Consider the following 21,139-nt stretch of genomic DNA (forward strand, 5'->3'; position numbering starts at 1 on the left):
GAGGCGTGGTAGATACACTAGAGGGTAGGGATCGGATACAGAGGGATCTAGACAAATTAGAGGATTGGGCCAAAAGAAACCTGATGAGGTTCAACAAGGACAAGTGCAGAGTCCTGTACTTAGGATGGAAGAATCCCATGCACTGCTACAGACTAGGCACCGAATGGCTAGGTAGCAGTTCTGCAGAAAAGGACCTAGGGGTCACAGTGGACGAGAAGCTGGATATGAGTCAACAGTGTGCTCTTGTTGCCAAGAAGGCTAACGGCATTTTGGGCTGTATAAGTAGGGGCATTGCCAGCAGATCGAGGAACGTGATCGTTCCCCTTTATTCGACATTGGTGAGGCCTCATCTGGAGTACTGTGTCCAGTTTTGGGCCCCACACTACAAGAAGGATGTGGAAAAATTGGAAAGAGTCCAGCGGAGGGCAACAAAAATGATTAGAGGGCTGGAGCACATGACTTATGAGGAGAGGCTGAGGGAACTGGGATTGTTTAGTCTCCAGAAGAGAAGAATGAGGGGGGATTTGATAGCAGCCTTCAACTACCTGAAGGGGGGTTCCAAAGAGGATGGAGCTCGGCTGTTCTCAGTGGTGGCAGATGACAGAACAAGGAGCAATGGTCTCAAGTTGCCGTGGGGGAGGTCTAGGTTGGATATTAGGAAACACTATTTCACTAGGAGGGTGGTGAAGCACTGGAATGCGTTACCTAGGGAGGTGGTGGAGTCTCCTTCCTTGGAGGTTTTTAAGGCCCGGCTTGACAAAGCCCTGGCTGGGATGATTTAGTTGGGAATTGGTCCTGCTTTGAGCAGGGGGTTGGACTAGATGACCTCCTGAGGTCCCTTCCAACCCTGATATTCTATGATTCTGTCACAAACCAAACTCCTCTGAGAATGGACAGGGACATACCTGAGCACAGGCATCATAAAAGCCAGCTAAGAGGTCAAGGGCCTTTCCTTTGGTATAGAAGCTAATGATGTTCTTCATAATCTCTGGGTCCCTTCGCCAATCCAGTGACTGTAGGTAGTTGGCTGCCATGATATAAATCTCCCTCTGTCTGGAGACTCCTGCAAAAAACACTATTTTCTCCGTGTCGCCAGACTTCAGCAGTGCTCTCATTGCCTGCAAACAGGGGAGAACAATCATTGCTGTTAGCAATGTAGAAACATGAGGAAGCAAGCAACCAGGCAGAGACGGGTAGAAACTCCTTCTGGATACCCTTTCTACAAACTGAGGTACAATTCTTGGAACGTGAACAGGGAGATCTTATGCTGACAGAGGGACCCTGCAGGGTTTGAGCTCTGAGAACAGGCAACTCCGGGTGGGCTGGCAAGTATTATTTAACATGAGTATTTTTGTCTTAAACCAACTCATGGTATCCATGAGATTAGTCCCTCAAATCAATCATTTTACCTGCAGATTAGAAGTGTATTTTGGAGCTCCACACCTACAATGCCAAGGGGTTCAAACGTTAGTACTGTAGCTTCTCCTCACCTTCAGCTTGTTTCCTGCTTGAGTGTATTTCTTGGTTGCCATGTGGTAATTGCCTTGCCGCATGCAGCAATCGGCAACCTGTTCCAGCAGTTCTTTCCTAGACTCTTCAGAGAGCTCCTTTGAGTCCTTAGAGACAGTCATCTTCTCGGCCATCTCCTCTGTGATGGTCAGGTTCTGATTCAAGCAAAGCTGCAGGGCTTCATGGTACTGGTGAAGAGTGAGAGAGCAATGAACTGCTTCTAACTAAATGTTCTGCACCAGAAGGACCTCAACCACATTTAGCCGGCTAGAATTCAAGTCTACAACTTTTTAGCCTTTTCCAACTGTGTGAATGGGTGCATCTGAACTTTGCAAAGGCCAGATAATTAGGACTCAGACAAACTGTGCTGCAGAATCTTAACTTCAGAGATGGCCCTAAACCAAAACCCTGCAGCTGAAGACCCTGATCTTTGAGGCGACTCCGAATCTGAAAGACTAGGCTAGGCCGTAGCTATATCAGAGGCTGAGCCAAAACCCTGCATCAGGGAACTCTGAGATATCAAAATCCAGATAGAAATTCTGCACCTAGGGATTTGTTGCAGTGTGGGGAGGGCTCAGGATGCAACTCAGCTCACTCCTGAGCTCTGCTCTTCTACAGTCACATACTGTAGAGTTCCCAGGAACACTGCAAAGACTTTACCTTTTTGGCTGCTAGCAGCAACTCCACGGCCTTCTCGTGCTGGGCGTGTTCAATGAAGAAGTCAGAGCAGCGTGCCAGCAGGGCTGGGTCTGACTTCTCATCCAGGTCCTCGGCAATCAGCTGGAGGGCACCAAACTGCTGTGTGGCAAAAGCCAGCTCTAGTGCTTTGGAAAAGTGTCCTGCCTGCAAAACCAGAGACAGCCCTTTAGTTTTTCCCTCTCTTGTACTGATTGCATACAGGTTTCAAGGCAACAAGCCATTAGGAAAGAGACACCAGATTTCTGCAGCAGAGCTCTGGCAAAATCAGCAGCTGCTGTGCCTCCAGTCCTTTCCTTCTTGATCAGCAGGCTCTGTATGAAGGTCTCCATTAGTTACTAAGGCCAATTAACCCAACCTGAGGTGCAGAGAAACATACAGTAGCCCATCCCAGCTGCCGTGACCTACATGTCTGCCATTCTGCTGCAGAGCTACCACACTATAAATTCAGAGAGTGGGGACCTACTGGCTGGCCAGAGACTCAGAGGATTCTCTGTATTCTGCCTCTAGTACAGCACTTGGTGCAGAACTTGTCTGCTCAACTTCAGCAGGCAGACAGAGGAAAGGAGGCTTGCACAGCTAAGTAGCAACCCCTATTAACTGATATATAAAAAGCACTGATTGCCTGTGCTGGGAGTCTTCTGCAGTGATGCAGCGCCTTCCCCACCAATATTGTCTTGTAGTGAATGCGGGCTGATTTATTGGCATTGGACAAATGCAGCTGGAGGCTACAAAGTACAAAGTGAGTTCATCTCCCAGACATCATCTGAAATGTGATGTATGTCACAAGTGAGGTGAAATAGGTGGACTCGATCAAGTCCCCTGGGAACACATATTGATATTACCAAAGCCATCACTCAGTTTGATACTGATTAAAGATTAAATATGATGAAATTTAATAAGGACAAATGCAAAGTACTCCACTTAGGAAGGAACAATCAGTTGCACAATATGAAATGGGAAATGACTGCCTAGGAAGGAGTACTGCAGAAATGGATCTGGGGGTCATAGAGGATCACAAGCTAAATATGAGTCAACAATGTAAAACTGTTGCCCCCTCATCCCCCCCCAAAAAAGCAAACATAATTTTGGCATGTATAAGCAGGAGTGTTGTAAGCAAGACACTGGAAGTCATTCTTCCGCTCAACTCCACTCTGATAAGGCCTCAACTGGAGTATTGTGTCCAGTTCTGGGTGCCTCATTTCAGGAAAGGTGGACAAATTGGAAAAAGTCAACAGCAACAAAAATGATTAAAGGTCAAGAAAACAACCCATGAGGGAAGATTGAAAAAATTGGGTTTGTTTAGGATGGAGAAAAGAAGACCGAGGGGGGACATGATTACAGCTTTCAAGTACGTAAAAGGTTGTTACAAGGATGAGGGTAAAAAATTGTTCTTGTTAACCTCTGACAATAGGACAAGAATTAATGGGCTTAAATTGCAACAAGGGAGGTTTAGGGTGGACATTAGGAAAAACTTCCTATGGGGTAGTTAAGCACTGGAATAAATTGGCTAGGGAGGTTGTGAATTTCCATCATTGGAGGTTTTTAAGAAGAGGTTAGACAAACACCTGTCAGGGATGGTCTAGTTATTAGGTAGTCCTGCCTTGATTGCAGGGGACTGGACTAGATGAGCTCTTAAATCCCTTTCCATCCTACACTTTTATGATTCTATTATTAGAACAGCAAGTACTGCTGCAGGTCAATTTGAGGGGCATTGGCAGAGCTGTAGAGAGGGCCCAGGAATGGATTAACAAGGGGTGCTGCACATCAGGAATGGATGCAAATAATCAGGTATTCAGCTGATTTGGTAGCTGACCACTGTAGTGTCTTGGTCTCAACTGAAAGCTTTATACTTTGCTGAGTCAGAGTTACCTTGTGGTACAACATGACTGCTCTGTCCATTTGTTCCCCCTTCTCTTCATAATAGCAGGCTGCCTCTATCATGTCTTCTGGGGAACTCAGCAGAGCCAGATTCATCAGCTGGTCATCTAGATTGTTCTCCTACTCAAAAGTAAATAAATAAATTAATGGAGATATCCTATCTCCTAGACCTGGAAGGGACCTTGAAAGGTCATCGAGTCCAGCCCCCTGCCTTCACTAGCAGGACCAAGTACTGATTTTGCCCCAGATCCCTAAGTGGCCCCCCCAAGGATTGAACTCACAACCCTGGGTTTAGCAGGCCAATGCTCAAACCACTGAGCTATCCCTCCCCCCATCTTCAAGCAAATACTCTATCTATGATTACTTCCAGCACAGCAGACTTCATAGTGCCATTAATTACCTACCCTACAGTTTTATACTGCCACCCATCACCACTGTATCTGACCACCTTCCATATAAAATCTGTAGCAACAGCAAAGTCCCTAGTGAACTTCATGGAGTTTCTGGTCTTCCCTTTTGTGGGGTCAAAACTCTGCTTGGGGCAGGATTTTTGGTCTGTTTGTTGTTGATTTGTTTATTTCAGGAGAGGGTTTTTTGGGGGGAGGGGTACTTGGGCTCTAAAGGGGTGTCAGTATTGTGAGTGTCGCATTACAGACCCCTTCTCTCCTAGAAGGTGTGGGTAGAAACCAATATAATCAACTACACAGTTATATAAGCAAGCAGTATGTCATACTTCACATAAGGAGAAGGCCCACGCTAATCTCACAGGTTGGCTACATTTTCTGATGTACATGGCCTGAGAGATGCCATTGCTGGTGAGCTCTTTGCACTCAGGTGTACATGCTGTCGTACCTTACACAAGCGGATGGCATTGTTAAATGCCTGGGCCCTAGTGTAGAAGTGCACAGCCTGCTTGATTTCATCCTGGCTCTCGTACTGGCGGGCCAGGTGATAGGATGCTGCCCAGTTTCCTGTTTCATTCGCTATTTCAGCAGCCTGAAAAGAGAGCCAGACCCTTCACATCATGCCCCGATTAAACACAAGAATGTGGACACTCCTGGGAGCAGTGGGAAGCAGGCTGCCTTACCTTCTGGATGTTGCCCTGAAAGCAGTAAACACGGACCAGGGAGAAATAATCCTGAGCTAACTCATAGTATCTTAGTGCGGATTCCATATCTGACTGGCTCTCCAGATACTGTGCCCACCATTTCCACAAGCTCCTAGAAAAGAAACAAAATAAGTGATGATGATGGTAATTAATCATTGGAATACACTACCAGGGGAAGTGGTGGATTTTCTCTCTCTTGAAGTCTTCAAATCAAGACTGGCTACCATTCAAGAAGATGTGCTTTAGTCAAACACAAGTCTTGGAGCTCAATACAGGGGAAACTGGATGAAAGTCTCTGGCCTGTGTTACTCAGCTCTCTCAGTCACAACTCTAGTAGCACTAGCTTGCCAACACAATACAGTGGGGCCCCTTCTAATGAACAAGATTCATGACCAAAGCAGACAAATGAACAAACTTCCAGCACTGCATGATATAATTCATTAGCAAAAGTGTTCCCTACTAGCATGTTTCCTCTCTATTGAATTAACCTGGAAAATCTGAATGCCTGGCAGCAAAGTGTTAAAACAAGTAATCTCAAACCTGAAATTCCCCCCTCAGGATACCACTCCTTCACACACTTCAGGTAAGGAAGGATGTAACATGGCACTAACTTATCTTTCATCTTGTTGACATAGATCTCCAAGGCTTGTAAATCTTCAGAGAGCATCCTGGGCACCTCAAACCTATGTGTGTCCGATTTCTCATAGCTGTGTAGAAAAAGGGCACATTAGATGGTGGATATCAGTGCTTTGTGGCAAACCACTCAACTGCTATGTTAATCCATTTTATTTTAGTTCTTTAGTCTCTAGAATTAACAACAATACTAATAATACTCTGTCCTTATACAGTGCTTTTCATCAACTGCAGGAACAGTGCTGGCCCCCGAGTGCCAATACGCCAAGGAAAAATAAAGGCCAAGGTGCTGCTGAGATAAGACCAAGGTGTGGCGATCACTGAGATAAAAATGGGTGCAGAAAAATCAAAGATCTTATTTGGGCCAAAGAGCCAACATGCACATCGAAGCCCCCAAAATACCTAGCACAGCTTGTACCAGGAATGATTGGGAGGCTGGGTAAGAGATGGTAAAGGATATTCAATACAGATCTTGTCTCCTCACCTCATACACAAGTCTTCATATTGCCTGCTCATCTCCACTGCAATTTCACTCTCTAACCCACAGTTGGAAGGTTGCTCCTTTAACTGTACTAACCCATCTATCTGCAACTTTCTCCCCTCCTTCCTTCCCATTAACTGAATCACATTTTCTGCTCACATCGCCTCACACACAAAACCCTTCTTTACTCCTGAGCTAGAGCATGTTGTGACCTTACACAATAAGAGAACCATGCATAAAATAAAATTTAAACCAGTATGATGCATTCTAAAAACAACTTCCCCACCAACTTTCCCAGGATTTCAGCAGCCACTGAAAAGAATTCTGGGTGCCACATAAGCATCAGGTTCATAACACATGAGCCACAATGAATCCCTGGGGTGCCAGGTGGGTCAAGAACTCTCCAACACAAGGGCTTATGCATACAACAAGGTGCAAAAGGGAAGGCTGGTCTAGTGGTTAAAAGCATAGGATTTGGAGACATGAATCCAAGTTCTAGTCTTGACTCCACTGCAGACTTTCCATGTGAACTTGGGCAAGTCAGTTAACCTCTCTGTGTCTCAGTTTCCCCCATTGCCAGGTTTATTTCAATAATAGTTTGAGATCCTCAGATGAAAGGTGGCAGAAAAGGGGAAAAACTGGTTATCTGCCAGTAGCAGACAGCCCTACCAATTTTGCCTCTGCTGTCCACAGCAGTGTGCTAAAACTCAGGATTTCTTGTGTTCAGAACTAAGTTCTAGGTGCTCGGCCTTTTCTACAGGAAGCTGCTTACTAGTTGAGTGCAAGATTGCACTCTGCAGTGGCCTCCAGATGTTTGGCATAGTTGTAGTATGTGGTGCGCAGGTGAACCCGATCATGAGTCTCAGCTACTTCCATAGCTTTCTGCCACTGGTCAGAAGCCTGGTAGAACATGTTCAGGAGGTCGTAGCGCTTGCAATTCTTGTACAGCCGCTCTGCATCTTCCTGAAAGGAGAGCGAACAAACAGTGAAAAGTTATCTGGATTTGATGAGTACTTTACAGGGATTATATCTAAGCAGTAATGAGTGATAGCTTTCTGATTGCCTTCTATGATGAGATAACTGGCTCTGTGGATATGGGGAAAGCAGGGGATGTGATATATCTTGACTTTAGCAAAGCTTTTGATACTGTCTCCCACAGTATTCTTTCCAGCAAGTTTAAAAAGTATGGATTGGAAGAATCATAGAACATCAGAGTTGGAAGTCCAACCCCCTGCTCAAAACAGGACTAATCCCCAACTAAATGGACTATAAGGTGGATAGAAAGCTGGCTAGATCGTCGGGCTCAACGGATAGTGATCAACGGCTCGATGTCAAGTTGGCAGCCCCAGGAGTCGGTCCTGGGACCGGTTTTGTTCAACATCTTCATTAATGATCTGAATGATGGGATGGATTTCACCCTTAGCAAGTTCGCGGATGACACTACGCTGGGGGGAGAGGTGGATAGGGTCCAGAGTGACCTAGACAAATTGGAGGATTGGACCAAAAGAAATCTGATGAGGTTCAACAAGGACAAGTGCAGAGTCCTGCACTTAGGATGGAAGAATCCCATGCACTGCTACAGGCTGGGGACCGATTGGCTAAGCAGCAATTCCGCAGAAAAGGACCTGGGGATTACAGTGGACAAGAAGCTGGATATGAGTCAACAGTGAGCTCTTGTTGACAAGAAGGCTAACGGCATATTGGGCTGCATTAGTAGGAGCACTGCCAGCAGATCAAGGGAAGTGATTATTCCCCTCTATTCGGCACTGGTGAGGCCACATCTGGAGTATTTCGTCCAGTTTTGGGGCCCCCATTACAAAAAGGATGTGAACAAATTGGAGAGAGTCCAGCAGAGGACAACCAAATGATTAGGGGTCTGGGGCACATGAATTACAAGGAGAGGCTGAGGCAACTGGGCTTATTTAGTCTGCAGAAGAGAAAAGTGAGGGGGGATTTGATAGCAGCCTTCAACTAACTGAAGGGGGGTTCCAAAGAGGATGGAGCTAGGCTGTTCTCAGTGCTGGCAGATGACAGAACAAGAAGCAATAGTCTCAAGTTGCAGGGGGGAAGTCTAGGTTAAATATTAGGAAAAACTATTTCTCTAGGAGGGTGGTGAAGCACTGGAATGGGTTACCTAGGGAGGTGGTGGAATCTCCATCCTTAGAGGTTTTTAAGGCACAGCTTGACAAAGCCCTAGCTGGGATGATTTAGTTGGTGTTGGTCCTGCTTTGAGCAGGGGGTTGGCCTAGATGAACTCCTGAGGTCTCTTCCAACCCTAATATTCTATGATAGGTAGTGCACTTCTGAGCAGTTAATTACTCCAGACCGCGGATTGCATTGCATAGTAAAAAGGATTAAGACAGAGGGATTTGAACCTACTAAATATACGTAGCCTGGAATATCAGCATTGTGACTGAGAAACTGGATGTTTATGTGAAAATAAAGAAAGCACTCAGATCACAGCATTTACTGGGTGATATTAACCAGGGGTGGGAGTGACATGAGCAGCCACCAGTCATAAAACTCTGATTGTGACACAACACTAAGCCATTTGATAATGGAGGTTATCAAATGGCTCATATTGGAGTCACTCACTGGCATAACCATTCTGGGCTGCGGTAGGAGAGGCCCATTACTCCAGTTAAGGAGTCTGGGAGAGCTTTGCTAACTTTGTAGCTGTTTTCTCACCAACAAGGATTCAGCACTTAGAGAACCCTCTCACTCCACATTAGGTCCCTGAGACACGGATTATGTTCTTAGATTATTAATGCAGAACAAAACCTGATGCCTTTACTTATGTCAAACTTCCACTGACTTCATTTAGAGTTAGAGTCTTAGGATTTGGCCCATAGTGACACAAGCAATAAACAAATTTAAAACTGCTATTTTTAATCTTTGAGATAGACTCCTGTGTCAAGGACTTTTCCTGCCCCACTCAACTGCTTTCCAGCTGAGCTCTGTGTACAGTAATGGAGATACACTGTGGCAGGACAGAAGGAGCAATTTCTCTTTCCTCCTGATTCCCATTTCTTTTCAGAGAAAAATAAACCCTAGATATGGAAGAGTCCTATTAGTTCCTATTCTAGACCCTCTCCTTACTAATGTAGGATTGTTTTCTACAGAACATTTGCTACTTTCCCCCCCCAAAACTAGTTTTAAATGTTCGAGCAAAAGGGGCTTTCCTCACTTCCATTGAGCCTAATAAATCTCACTGTCAAGAAGCTTTTTACAAATATCTAGCCTGAATTTTCCTAGTTACGCCTTTATACCACCCAGAAGAATTCCTCCACCATTCATACCCTTCAAATATTTGTAGGTTGTTAGCACATTCTGATCTTAGCCGAATTCTACATATTCAACTCTTTCAAATCTTTCCTCTTGTATATGAATCCATTTCAGGATCCTAACAATTTGAGTTGCTTTTCTCTGAACTTCCTCCTATTCATTAATATTTTTCTGGCAATGAGATGCTTAAATTTGAAAGCAATACTCCAGCTGCAGTTGCACCATGATGTGTAGACAGACCATGAAATCAAAGCTCCAAGATGTGGTGCCTCTGAAAACAGCGCCCAAAATTGCAATTTCTTATCTAATTCGTGATCTCCTATGAACCTTGGATTCTGTCAGCTGTGCTGCTTTCCAGCTTTCTACTCCCCACTGAGTATGATTTTCCTAGATGTATTAACTTGTATTTTTCCAGGATGTATCTTCTTTTCATTTTCTACCCATGTTTTTAACCTCTTGGACCCTTTATTATTTCTGCCCTCCCTGGTATTTGCAATGCTTCTCAATTTAGTATCATCTGTCAATTTTGTTAAAATGCTGTTTAGTCCTTCTTATACAGATCATTAATGGAGACATTAAATAGGAGCTAACCTGGTACCAGTACATGGCTGCTTATCATTACCCTTACTTTACAGTTCTCCAGCTAGTTTTCAGTCCGCATGACAACGTGACTCTCAAAGCCAGTTTAGGTCCCAATTTTACTGGTGGAGTAAAGATATTATTCAAAGGGCTTGTCTAGACTCTCATAAAAGGTGTCCAAAGGGCAAGTTGTATTTTAACATGCCTTAGCGGGTGTAGGGTGAACTGTTGGCTACTCACTAGGTTTCTCCTCTACCACCTAACACGTGTTAAAATACAACTTGCCTTTTCTACACTCCAGTTTGAAAACGTGAGTTAAAATGTTTTAGCTAACCCATTTTAAGAAGACACCATTTATTTTAGCCTAGACAAGTTCAGAGTGATTAAGGACAGCCGAATCAAGCCCTAAGGTTTGTGAGACAGCATATCAAATGTTCCACAACAGTCCAAATATATATTACCTAAATAATGTTTTCCTCATCCGGTATTTTTAATGCTATATATGTTTTTTTTAAAACAATCATGTTTGCCTGGGAAGATTCATTTGTTATAAACCTATCCTGCTTATGTCTCATTATTCTGTAATCTCTAGAGGTCTAGTTCAGCCACTCTCACTCATATTGAGTAGTGCCCATAATGCTGACTGTAGAACAAGGTCCTACTCAAGGTGAGTAAATGGCAGAACTGGGCCCTACATGTTTAGAAGGTGCACTCCACCCCTATTATTATTTGTTTCAGTATTTCAATAGTGGTATAAGTTTGACTTGCAAGAAAATAACTGTCAGAATCGCCCCTCTTTACTTTTTAGAAAATTAGTATTGCATTTACTTTTCTCCAAGATTTTTGCACCCTGCCCAGACTTTGCAAAAAGTCTTGTCATTAGTTACATTGTCTTCACATGCGAGGACGCATGCATATCTCACTCAGATTGCTGACTGAGTCTGGACTTTGCTTATTACTAGAAAATGGGCAAGTTGCCACAGTAAGCCCTACCAGCATGCCCAGCTGAATCGCCAACATGGCCACTCTGGCTTCCACCTCTGGTTCTTGTTCCGCCTCCCTTAATGCCTTAGCTCCTCTGGCATGACCCATGTTTCCGAGGCACACTTTGGCAACATCCAGCCTCTGCGTCTTCACACACATGCGAGCCATATTCTCCCAGACTGCCTCACTACAAGAAATGAGAAGGCAAAGGGGATTTGTTATCCTGAAGAACCTCCCCACATGATAGAAATAGGGATGGGATTCGCTGGAGAAAAGCTTTCTCCAGTACAAGGACAGTCCTCAATGTATGCAGAGAATTTGAAAGAGGCAGTGAGAGGGGAAAGAAGCAGTCTGTTAGAACTTTTACACTTACTGTATATAGGCAAACAGATACACTATAAGAAGAGCTTGCACACACTTGCTGTGTGGGGACTAAGAGAAATAAAGATGGGCTTCAGACACAAAGATCAGGGCAAGAGCTGAGCTTTCACCAAGTTAAGGCCTTAAGGGGGTACTGAGAACTAGGATTTTGTTTCAGACTCATCTCTAAACAGAAGCAATTATATTTATTATGCAGCCTCTGGGTGGATTTGCATCATTTAAAATGTGAAAATTAATGATAATGCCTACAACTGGTAGCAATAGTCTCCAGCCAGGTACTGCCTATCATTTAAAAACAATCTACACAAAACTCAAGAAAACTCTTGGGTATGCAGATAAGCCTTGCCCTGTGCTGTGAAGCTCAGTGAACTGGGACTCTGGGGAATTGAATGCAGTTCTTGTGCTGAGGTCTTTGCACTGAAAATGCTCGGCTGCCAGTCTTCCACAGTTCAATCCAGTAGTCGCATATCAGCTAAACTCAATAGTCAGGATGATGCATAGGAAATATCTGACCAACTATTATGTCTTAATTTAAAACTCAGTCAGAAATCCCAAAGATGCACTAACAGCCAGCTCTGGAATGTTTTTCTTTCTTTTGATCCTGTGGTGCGTAGAGTGAGAATTTCCCAATGCTAACACACTGATCTGAAAAGAGCCATTAGCACTATGAAATCTCTATAAAGCTATAGAAATGACAGTTTTTGCTAGATGCTATCCTCACATCCAGCATTGAAATTAAGGAATAAATACCAGGACACAAACATTTCATGGTAGATCTCATATTACACCTGAGGTTATTTAAAACAAAAAAACAAACAAAAATCCCAGAGATAAAATTGACTTTTGTTCAGTCTGTACAGCACCTAGCACAATGGGGTCCTGGTCCATGAGGGTTGCACCTGGGCACTACAGCAATACTCTCTATAAATACATCCAGGGGGAAAACACCAGGGAGGCGCCAGAGCTATTTAAGCTAAAGGACAATGCTGGCACAAGAACAATTGGATATAAACTGGTCATGAACAAATTCAGGATGGAAATTAGAAGAAGGTGTCTAACCATCAGAAGGGTGAGGTTCGAGAACAGCTTCCCAATAGGAGTTGTGGGGGCAAACAACTTATTAGCTTTAAGAGAGAACTGGACAAATTCATGAGTCTAGTTGTATGACAGGGTTGGTTGTGATGGTGGGGATGAAGTCCCTTCCAATTTATGTTTTATGTTCCTAAAGCTCAAGCTTCAGGGCTTCAGCTGGTCACCAGAAGGGGTCAAAAAAGGATCCCCCCGCAGTGCATTCTGGGTTTTTTAATCATCTTCCTCTGAAGATCAGTGATGACCATGGTTGGAGATGGGACACAGGACAGCGTGGTCCAGAGCTCTGAGGTGGAACCAAGAATTCTCTCTCTCATGCTTAGCTGGCTGGTTTTGGCTTACATGCTCAGGGGCAAACTGATCACGATCTGTGGGGGCAAGAAGGAATTCCCCCCAGGTCAGACTGGCAGTGACTTGGTGTTTTTTAGCCTTCCTCTGCAGTGTTTGGGTGCGGGTCACTTGCGGGATTATTTGGGTGTATCTCATTTAATCAATTCCCTGATATTGCAGGGGCCTTGGGCACTAGTGCACCTTAGTCCCTCCTATTTTCTGCCTGTGGCATAGAACAGTCTAGTCTCCTGCAAACTGTAATACTTTGATCTCATTTTGGTTGTTGGGTTTAGTGTGTGGGTGCTGGGTGGTGTTGGTGGACCATGGTATGCAGGAAATTAGACTAGATGATCTGGTGGCCCCTTCTGGACGTAAACTCTATAACTAATAACAGCAACAACTTAAAGTATAATCAATTTCAAAAAGATGAATTAAATGCAGGATCAAGTCCTGCACCTGCACCTCAGTCTCCTTTGCAGGTTTTGTGGTTTTACAATCACATTTTTCTATTTTAAAAAAATGTTTTTCTCTTCCCTCTTGCTGTGGGAAAGAGGCACACAAACAGGAGAAACTGACTAAACAGGAAACAGCAAAACAGACTAGACACAACGTACCCTCAAACACACATAGTGGAAAACATTGGAAAAAAAACCACAGAAAAATGTTTTCCCCCTAATCTTTCCAATGGGAAGATTGTGTGTTACTTGTAACAACAACAACAACAACAACAGGTACAACATTTCCGTGCTGATGTCCTTTTAAATATAGGAGATACCTTTAAATCAGGCCTAGGATTTTAGAGAGAAAATTAAACAGAAAAAGATCAGAAATAATAAGTCACAGGCAAATTTTCCATGGTTCAGAGGTTTGGTTCAGTTAAAGTGCTAAAATGTTTGTTTAGATGCTTATACAAATTTCTTGCATCTGCATTGCCAGGACTGGACATGATGCAAAAACAGCTTCCTCTTGCATTACATTGACATGTCCAGACCCTGCCAGAACCCAAAAGGTGCATGAAAAAAAGAAAATTAATTGGGGGCAGGGGAGGGGGGAGAGAGACGAGTGAAAAGCCTTATAGAAGTTTCAGGGCCAGATCCTCAGCTACTGTAACTCAGTGTATCTCCACTGATCACAGCTATGCTGATTTACATCAGCTGAGGATCTGGCCCTCAATCAAGTTTTGGGAGATGGTTTGGGTATTTTACCTGAATGACTGTCAGCAACAAAAACTAAAACTAGCAACAGCTGAAGAAAATACTTTAAAAAACTAGGCTGCATTTGGGTATCATCTTTGGAACTCATTTGGATAAACAAAAAGAACAAAGCACATAATCAATAAAAAATAAGCTATCAAGACAGGAACTAAAGACATGTGCATGAGTGTATTTCATTAAAGGAGAAATATACAAGTTCATGTGCTTCATTTTATGAAGGCTGTAGGATGCTAACAGAAGCTGCCAATTGCTGCCTTAATCTGTCTAGTGGAACAAGACTACATGTTGGGGTTTGTCAGTCTGAAGACAGCATATCTTTGAAAGGGAATAAAGATATTAAGAGTCTGACTTGGCCATGTCCCACAATGTACTTATATAGTCACTGAATTAAAAAAACAGGAGAGTATTCAAGCAATCCTATTTAGAATCACAGATAGATCATGTTTCTGATTAACTCAGTCACTGTCATACTAACACCCCCTCACCCCTCCACTCCTTCATTTTCATACCATTTCAAGAATAAATTGATAGACTCTCTAGCAGTATGTCATTAAAGTGACATTAAGTAAGTAAAGTGGCTATTAAGGATTTAGTGACAATAAACACCACACTAATTCATGGTTTATATGAAGATATCCAGGATGCCATACATCGTCAGGTAATCAGGGGAACCCTTCAGGATCTCCTAAATACTCCCTCCCCCAGCATTGGACAGCTCAGCAGGAGGTGGATTGCACACACCAACTTCAGCACTGAAGTCAAATTTGGCTGGACATATCTGACCTTTGGAAATGTGTATTTTGGTTAAGTGGCATTTGGGTAATTGAAGATTGACTCTACTGACACAAGGAAATATTAACACCATTTGGGAAATTCATAACATAGCAATGGACATGCTAAGAGCAGGCCACAAACACGAGTCTGGATCTGTCTATGAACATAATGCCTACCCCCTTTGATCACAGTGCTCCCCACTCCCCTATCCCTCAGAATGACCAAGAGAATGTTTTGTCTAACTAATCTGAACCTCATCCATAAAAAGGAGTTCACATTTTCCTGGAAGAACTAAGACCTCTTTGTATGAACTGGGTTTAGATTCCATAGTGAAACCCTCTTCCAGCCCTATCCTAGAGTTGCAGCAGAGAGTGCTTCTTTCCTGACAGCACCTACCTCTCAACAAGAGCACTCTCCATGGTAGGGATTTATGCCTGTGTGCCTTCATGCTTCCTTGCTACAGCACTTCGTGGAAAATCAGCTTGCATTTTTATTTCCAGCAGCTAAACTCTGCACTCCATGCACCACACTCACTCTGCCACAGACCATGAAAACTGCAACTAAGTCCTCATCCTGACATGTTTGTGGGCATCACGTTTTTGGCATATAAGAAAATAAAAGGTTTTACTAACTTCCCTTGTATTTCACAGTTAACATCACCCCACATTTTAACCAGTTATGTTTGCCTAAAGGAACTGATCAACCAAAATACATCCACTCCCAATGCAGGTGATACACTTGTTGTTGTTTGGCAAAAATTGCCTCATACATAAAAAATGGATATAAAGCATGGCATCTGAAAATCTGTATCAATATCTTACATCTAATAGTATCTCTTACCCCCAAAGGATCCCAAGTGTTTTGCAAAAATAAACTGATATACAAACTATACATAGGATTTCTTTATCCACCACTGCAATGCAGCTACATCTAGGTTGGAACACTGGAGCTGTTTAACAACACACAGAAACACAAACGAGTGTAGGTCAGTAAGTGAGAAATATTGTATTCATCTGAAACTGCAGGGGGAATTCAGGGAGGGATATTGTAACTCCCAGCATTGAAATATGGCCAGGACACTGGGATTAACCCTTCCAAAATTCTTGCAAACTGGCCATGGAATCTTTAATGATCCCAGATGGCCAATGTGACGGGTTTCCCCCGGGGTGCCACCTGGAACTGGGGTACCACTGAGCCCTCTGACCCACCAGCCTGGGCTCCCGTTCACACTGTACTGCTGTGACAAGTTGCAAAGCCCTCCAGCCTGCACTTTCACCAGCATTCACACAGATAGGGACACACCTAGCTGCAGTTACATGCAGGCTCTCTAACCATCAGCTTCCCAGCCTAGGATCCCACAGCACTACCATCCTGCCCTGGTCAAATCTGGCCAGTATATGAGTTTAAAACCTGGTCCGCCTCTCCCGCAACGTCGGGAGAACAATGCACACTTGTGGTAACCAAGCAGAGATTTTCCCCAAGCATTCCAGTCAAAGATCACTGGTTTAGATTAAAACAAAACAAGTTTATTAACTACAAAAGATGGATTTTAAGTGATAGCAAACAGATCAAAGCAGATTATCTAGCAAATAAACAAAAACGCAAACTAAGCTTAATATACTAAATAGATTGGTTATGAATAGCAGAGTCTCACCCTAACTGATGGTATAGTCAGACTGGTAGATTCTTGAGGCACCAGCTACACTTGCTTTGCAGCCTGGAATCCACAGGTGTTTCACACACAGGCTAGAAATCCCTTTAGCCTGGGTCCAGCACTTCCCCCAGTTCAGTCTTTGTTCCTCAGGTGTTTCCAGGTGTCTTCTTGTGTGGGGAGTGAAGAACCACAGATGATGTCACTTCCTGCCCTATATAGCTTTTGTATATGGTGGGAACCCTTTGTTCCAAAGCTTGGTTCCCAGACCAGTTTTTGGAAAAATACTGACATCCCAAGATAGGATCTTGTGGTCATATGCCCTTGTAGAGTCATAGCAGCCATCACTAACAGGCTGTCTGTAGCGTTCTCAGGAAGGCTCACCAGATTGTGGATAAGCTTCTCCTAAGGCCTATTGTTTTTCCTAATGGCTAGTTACCTTGAATAGGCCCTTCACCACCTACTATCTAGACTGAAAGCATCTTGTCTAGTGGGCATTACACAGGTGTAACTACATTTGAAGTACAGATACATAGGCCTTGTCTACACTACCAAATTTTGTCACCAAAACTGCTCTTTGTCGACAAAACAGTGAGTGTGTACACACTGTGAGGCAACTTTTGGGAAAAATGCCTGGTTTTGGTGACAAAATACATCCACCCTCAAGAGAGATTTACGTCTTTTTCCTCTACATTTTTGTCGACAAAGTGCCAGTGTAGACACCATGCTTCACTTCATCACTTTAATTGGCCTCCAGGAGGTGTCCCACTATGCCCATCCTCACTGCTCTGGCCAGCAGTTTGAACTCCACTGCCCAGCAGCCAGGTAAACAACCATTCGCACCTCCCCCTTAGAAGCCCTGGGAATTTTTGAAATTCCATTTCCTGCTGGCTCATCGCATCTTCCCAGGTGACCATGGCGGGTTATTGCAGCAAACGCTCTCCCGCTTGGACCACCGCACAGTTGTTGGATCTGCTCAGTATATGGGGAGAGGAGGCTGTGCAGTCCCAGCTGCGCTTGAACCATAGGAATTGGGATACCTATGGGCAGATTTCTCGAGGCTTCTGCGAAAAGGGCTATGATCGGGACACGCTGCAGTGCAGAGTGAAGATAAAGGAGCTGAGGCAGGTGTACCATAAGGCAAGGGAGGCAAACCATCACTCAGGTGCATCACCTAAGACCTGCCGGTTCTATAAGGAGCTGCATGCTATCCTCTGTGGCAACCCCACCTTCATCGCCAAGAGCCTTGTGGATACTTTGGAGGGCACAGAAGTGGCGGAAAGAGGACCTAACCCAGAGGATGAAGTTACTGATGAAGAGGTGGAGTTATATGAGGATTTGCAGCTCCTGGTGGGGTCGCCTGGTGGGGCAGACAGCCAGGAACTGTTCTCCACTCCAGAGGTGTCTAACCAATCTCAGCAGTTGCTCTCCGGGGAGCAAGAAGTAGGAGATGAGATGCCTGGTAAGTGGCTGTGGCTTGTGTAGTGCAGAAGTGGGTTCAGGGCATAAAAATGTGGGAGGCTGGCTGAGTTTATGTGAGCTGGACATTTCCCTGTGTACTTAATCGGTACAGTGGAACAGAGTGTTGATGCACACCGAGATCTCATGGGAATCCTCCAGAGAGATCTCCAGGAAAGTTTCCTGGAGGTACTCAGTAATCCTCTGCCGAAGGTTCCGTGGCAGAGCTACTTTGTTCCTTCCCCCATTGTAGGAAACTTTCCTCGTCATTCGGCAATCACTTGTGCAGGGACCAAAGCGGCACATATGCGAGCAGCATAGGGAGCAGGGCGGAAGCCACAAGTATGGAGTAGATGTACCCTCGTTTTCCTGCTTACCCTTAGCAGTGAGAAGTCTTCTAAAATGACCCCCGCCTGTGGAAAAGTGTAGGGGAATTTTAGAATTTGTTCCCTAGAATGCTGCACCACAACCCTGACAAAGAGTGTGTGCTCTTTTCCCCATGTGGAGCATTCTCCGCCCCCCCCCCCCAACACTCACCATGCTTTGGGTGTTCGCAGAGATGTGTGCCTGGCTAGGGTCAGTGACAAAGCAATGACAATGTTGTAAAAGGTGTATTTAATTGAAATGTTTCAATGCTGTGCATGAACTTAACAATCCCGCTTCTGTACATTGTCCCCTGTGCTTCACCAGATGTAGCCTTCAGGAACACCCCACACACCACGGCCGCGTGTCTCCATCAGATAAGAAAGTGCCCAAGATGCAGCAGACATGTTCAGGGAGGTCCTGCAGTGTTCCAATGCAGAAAAAAGGGAATGTAAGGAGTACTGGGATGCTGAACAGCAGCACAGAAAAGAGAATCCCACGTTTGTTAAGGATGCAACTGAGTGGATGATTCATAGAATATCAGGGTTGGAAGGGACCTCAGGAGGTCATCTAGTTCAACCCCCTGCTCAAAGCAGGACCAATCCCCAGACAGATTTTTACCTCAGTTTCCTAAGTGGCCCCCCTCAAGGATTGAACTCATGACCCTGAGTTTAGCAGGCCAATGCTCAAACCACTGAGCTATCCCTCCCCCCAAGTAATGGAGGAGCAAATGTAGATGCTGAAGTCCTTAATAATGCTGCAGACTGAGCAGATCAGTGCTCAACCTCCACTGCAGCACATTCAGAACTCTTTTCCATGCCCTCCAAAACTCCGCTCGCACATTCCTTTCCACTTCCTGGGATTTCTTGGTTTCCCCTTCACTCCACCCCCCCGAACAACTTTCACAATGATGGCTGGACCTACACACAGTTGTGAAAGTCTGCCCTTTCCTGGTTCCTCCTTTCCCGCCAAGCATCTGTGTGTTTGTGTGTGCTGTTTCTTGTGCAATAAAAGCAAAGTTTTATAATGGTAAATCATCTTTTTTTCCCCTACAAAGTGAGATTTCAGGCTGTACCAATATATGAACAGGCATATAACTTACTAGAATATAAGGCTCCAAATGTCATCATTGCCCCCTAGGAAAACTACAGGTAATGTAACACTGAAGCACTTCTGACAGAGATATGTTACTGGTGCTCATTGTCAAAGTGCTGCCTCAAAGCCTCCCTGATTCGAATAGCCCCACTCTGGGCTCCTCTGACAGCCCTGGTATCTGGCTGCTCAAAATCAGTGGCCAAGCAATCTGCCTCAGCACTCCACCCCTGAGCAAACCTTTCACTCTTAGCGTCACAGGGATTATGCAATGTACAGCACATGGCTATGACCATGGGAATATTATCCTCAGTGAGGTCTAACCTGCCATAAAGGCATTGCCAGCGCGCCTTTAATCTGCCAAAGGTACAGTCAACTGTCATCCGGCACTTACCGAGCCTGTTGTTGAACCACTCCTTACTGCTGTCCAGGTGTTCCATGTAAAGTTTCATGAGCCACGGATGTAAGGGGTACACAGGGTCCCCTAGTATGACTATGGGCATTTCAACATCCCCCACTATAATCTTCTGGTTAGGAAAGAAAGTCCCCACTAGCAACTTTCTGTACAGGCTTGTGTTCCTGAAGACCACCTTCCCAGACCACCCCGCGTTGATGTCAGTGAAACGCCCACGGTGATCCACAAGTGCCTGCAACATCATGGAGAAGTATCCCTTCCTATTGATGTACTCTGTCGCAAGGTGAGCTGGTGCCAAAATGGGAATGTGTGTGCCATCTATTGCCCCTCCAGAGTTAGGGAAATCCATTTCTGCAAAGTCGTCCACTATTTCACGCACATTTCCCAGAGTCATGGTCCTTTGTAGCAGGATGCAATTTATTGCCCTGCACACTTGCATTAATGCAGCCCCAACGGTTGACTTCCCCACTCCAAATTAATTTGCGACTGACCTGTAGCAGTCTGATATCACCATCTTCCACACAGCAATTGCCACATGCTTCTCAACCAAGAGGGCAGCTCTCATTCTGGTGTCCTTGTGCCACAGGTCAGGTGAGCTCTGCACACAGTTCCAGGAAGGTGGCTTTCTGCATCCGAACATTCTGTAGCCACTGCTCATCATCCCACACCTGCATGACGATAAGATCAGGGCCGGCTCTGGCTTTTTTGCCGCCCCAGGCAAAAAAGCCTCCTGCCGCCCCCCGCCCCCCGGCGGGGAGCGCCGCAGGGAGGGCAGCGAGCCCGGCCGGGGCCCCGCTCTCCCTGACCGGCCAGAGCGCTGGGAGGAGGGCGGTGAGCCCGGCCGCGGGCCCCGCTCTCCCTGACCGGCCGTAGCGCCGGGAGGAGGGCGGAGAGCCCAGCTGCAACCCCGCTCTCCCCGGCTGGCCGGAGCGCCGGGGGGAGGGCGGCGAGCCCGGCCGGGACCCCACTCTCCCCGACCAGCCGGAGCGCCGGGGGGAGGGCGGCAAGCCTGGCCGTGGCCCCGCTCTCCCCGACCAGCCAGAGCGCTGGGGGAAGGGCGGCAAGCCCGGCCGCAGCCCCGCTCTCCCCGACCGGCCAGAGCGCCGGGAGGAGGGCAGAGAGCCTGGCCGCGGCCCCGCTCTCCCCGACCGGCTGGAGCACCGGGGGAGGGTGGCGAGCCCGCTGCGGCTCCGCTCTCCCTGGGTGAGCGCCGCCC

The 21,139-nt window shown here is 45.5% G+C and overlaps 1 protein-coding gene across 1 annotated transcript in view; it reads right to left on the bottom strand.

Moving 5' to 3' along the window:
- The window catches only part of IFT140 (intraflagellar transport 140), a 230,836-nt gene that overhangs the window by 5,236 nt on the left and 204,461 nt on the right, over positions 1-21,139 (bottom strand). The window contains exons 19-27 of the mRNA XM_024219009.2: positions 11,166-11,343; positions 7,081-7,271; positions 5,806-5,901; positions 5,174-5,306; positions 4,939-5,082; positions 4,078-4,206; positions 2,170-2,352; positions 1,491-1,697; positions 906-1,118 (exon numbers count right to left, since the gene is read on the bottom strand). Of these exons, the coding sequence (XP_024074777.1) occupies positions 906-1,118; positions 1,491-1,697; positions 2,170-2,352; positions 4,078-4,206; positions 4,939-5,082; positions 5,174-5,306; positions 5,806-5,901; positions 7,081-7,271; positions 11,166-11,343 (1,474 nt within the window). The remainder of the gene's footprint in view (positions 1-905; positions 1,119-1,490; positions 1,698-2,169; positions 2,353-4,077; positions 4,207-4,938; positions 5,083-5,173; positions 5,307-5,805; positions 5,902-7,080; positions 7,272-11,165; positions 11,344-21,139) is intronic.

This window comes from Terrapene carolina, unplaced genomic scaffold (assembly GCF_002925995.2).
Source record: "Terrapene carolina triunguis isolate 2854851 unplaced genomic scaffold, T_m_triunguis-2.0 Scaffold67, whole genome shotgun sequence".
NCBI classification, from domain to species: domain Eukaryota; kingdom Metazoa; phylum Chordata; order Testudines; family Emydidae; genus Terrapene; species Terrapene triunguis.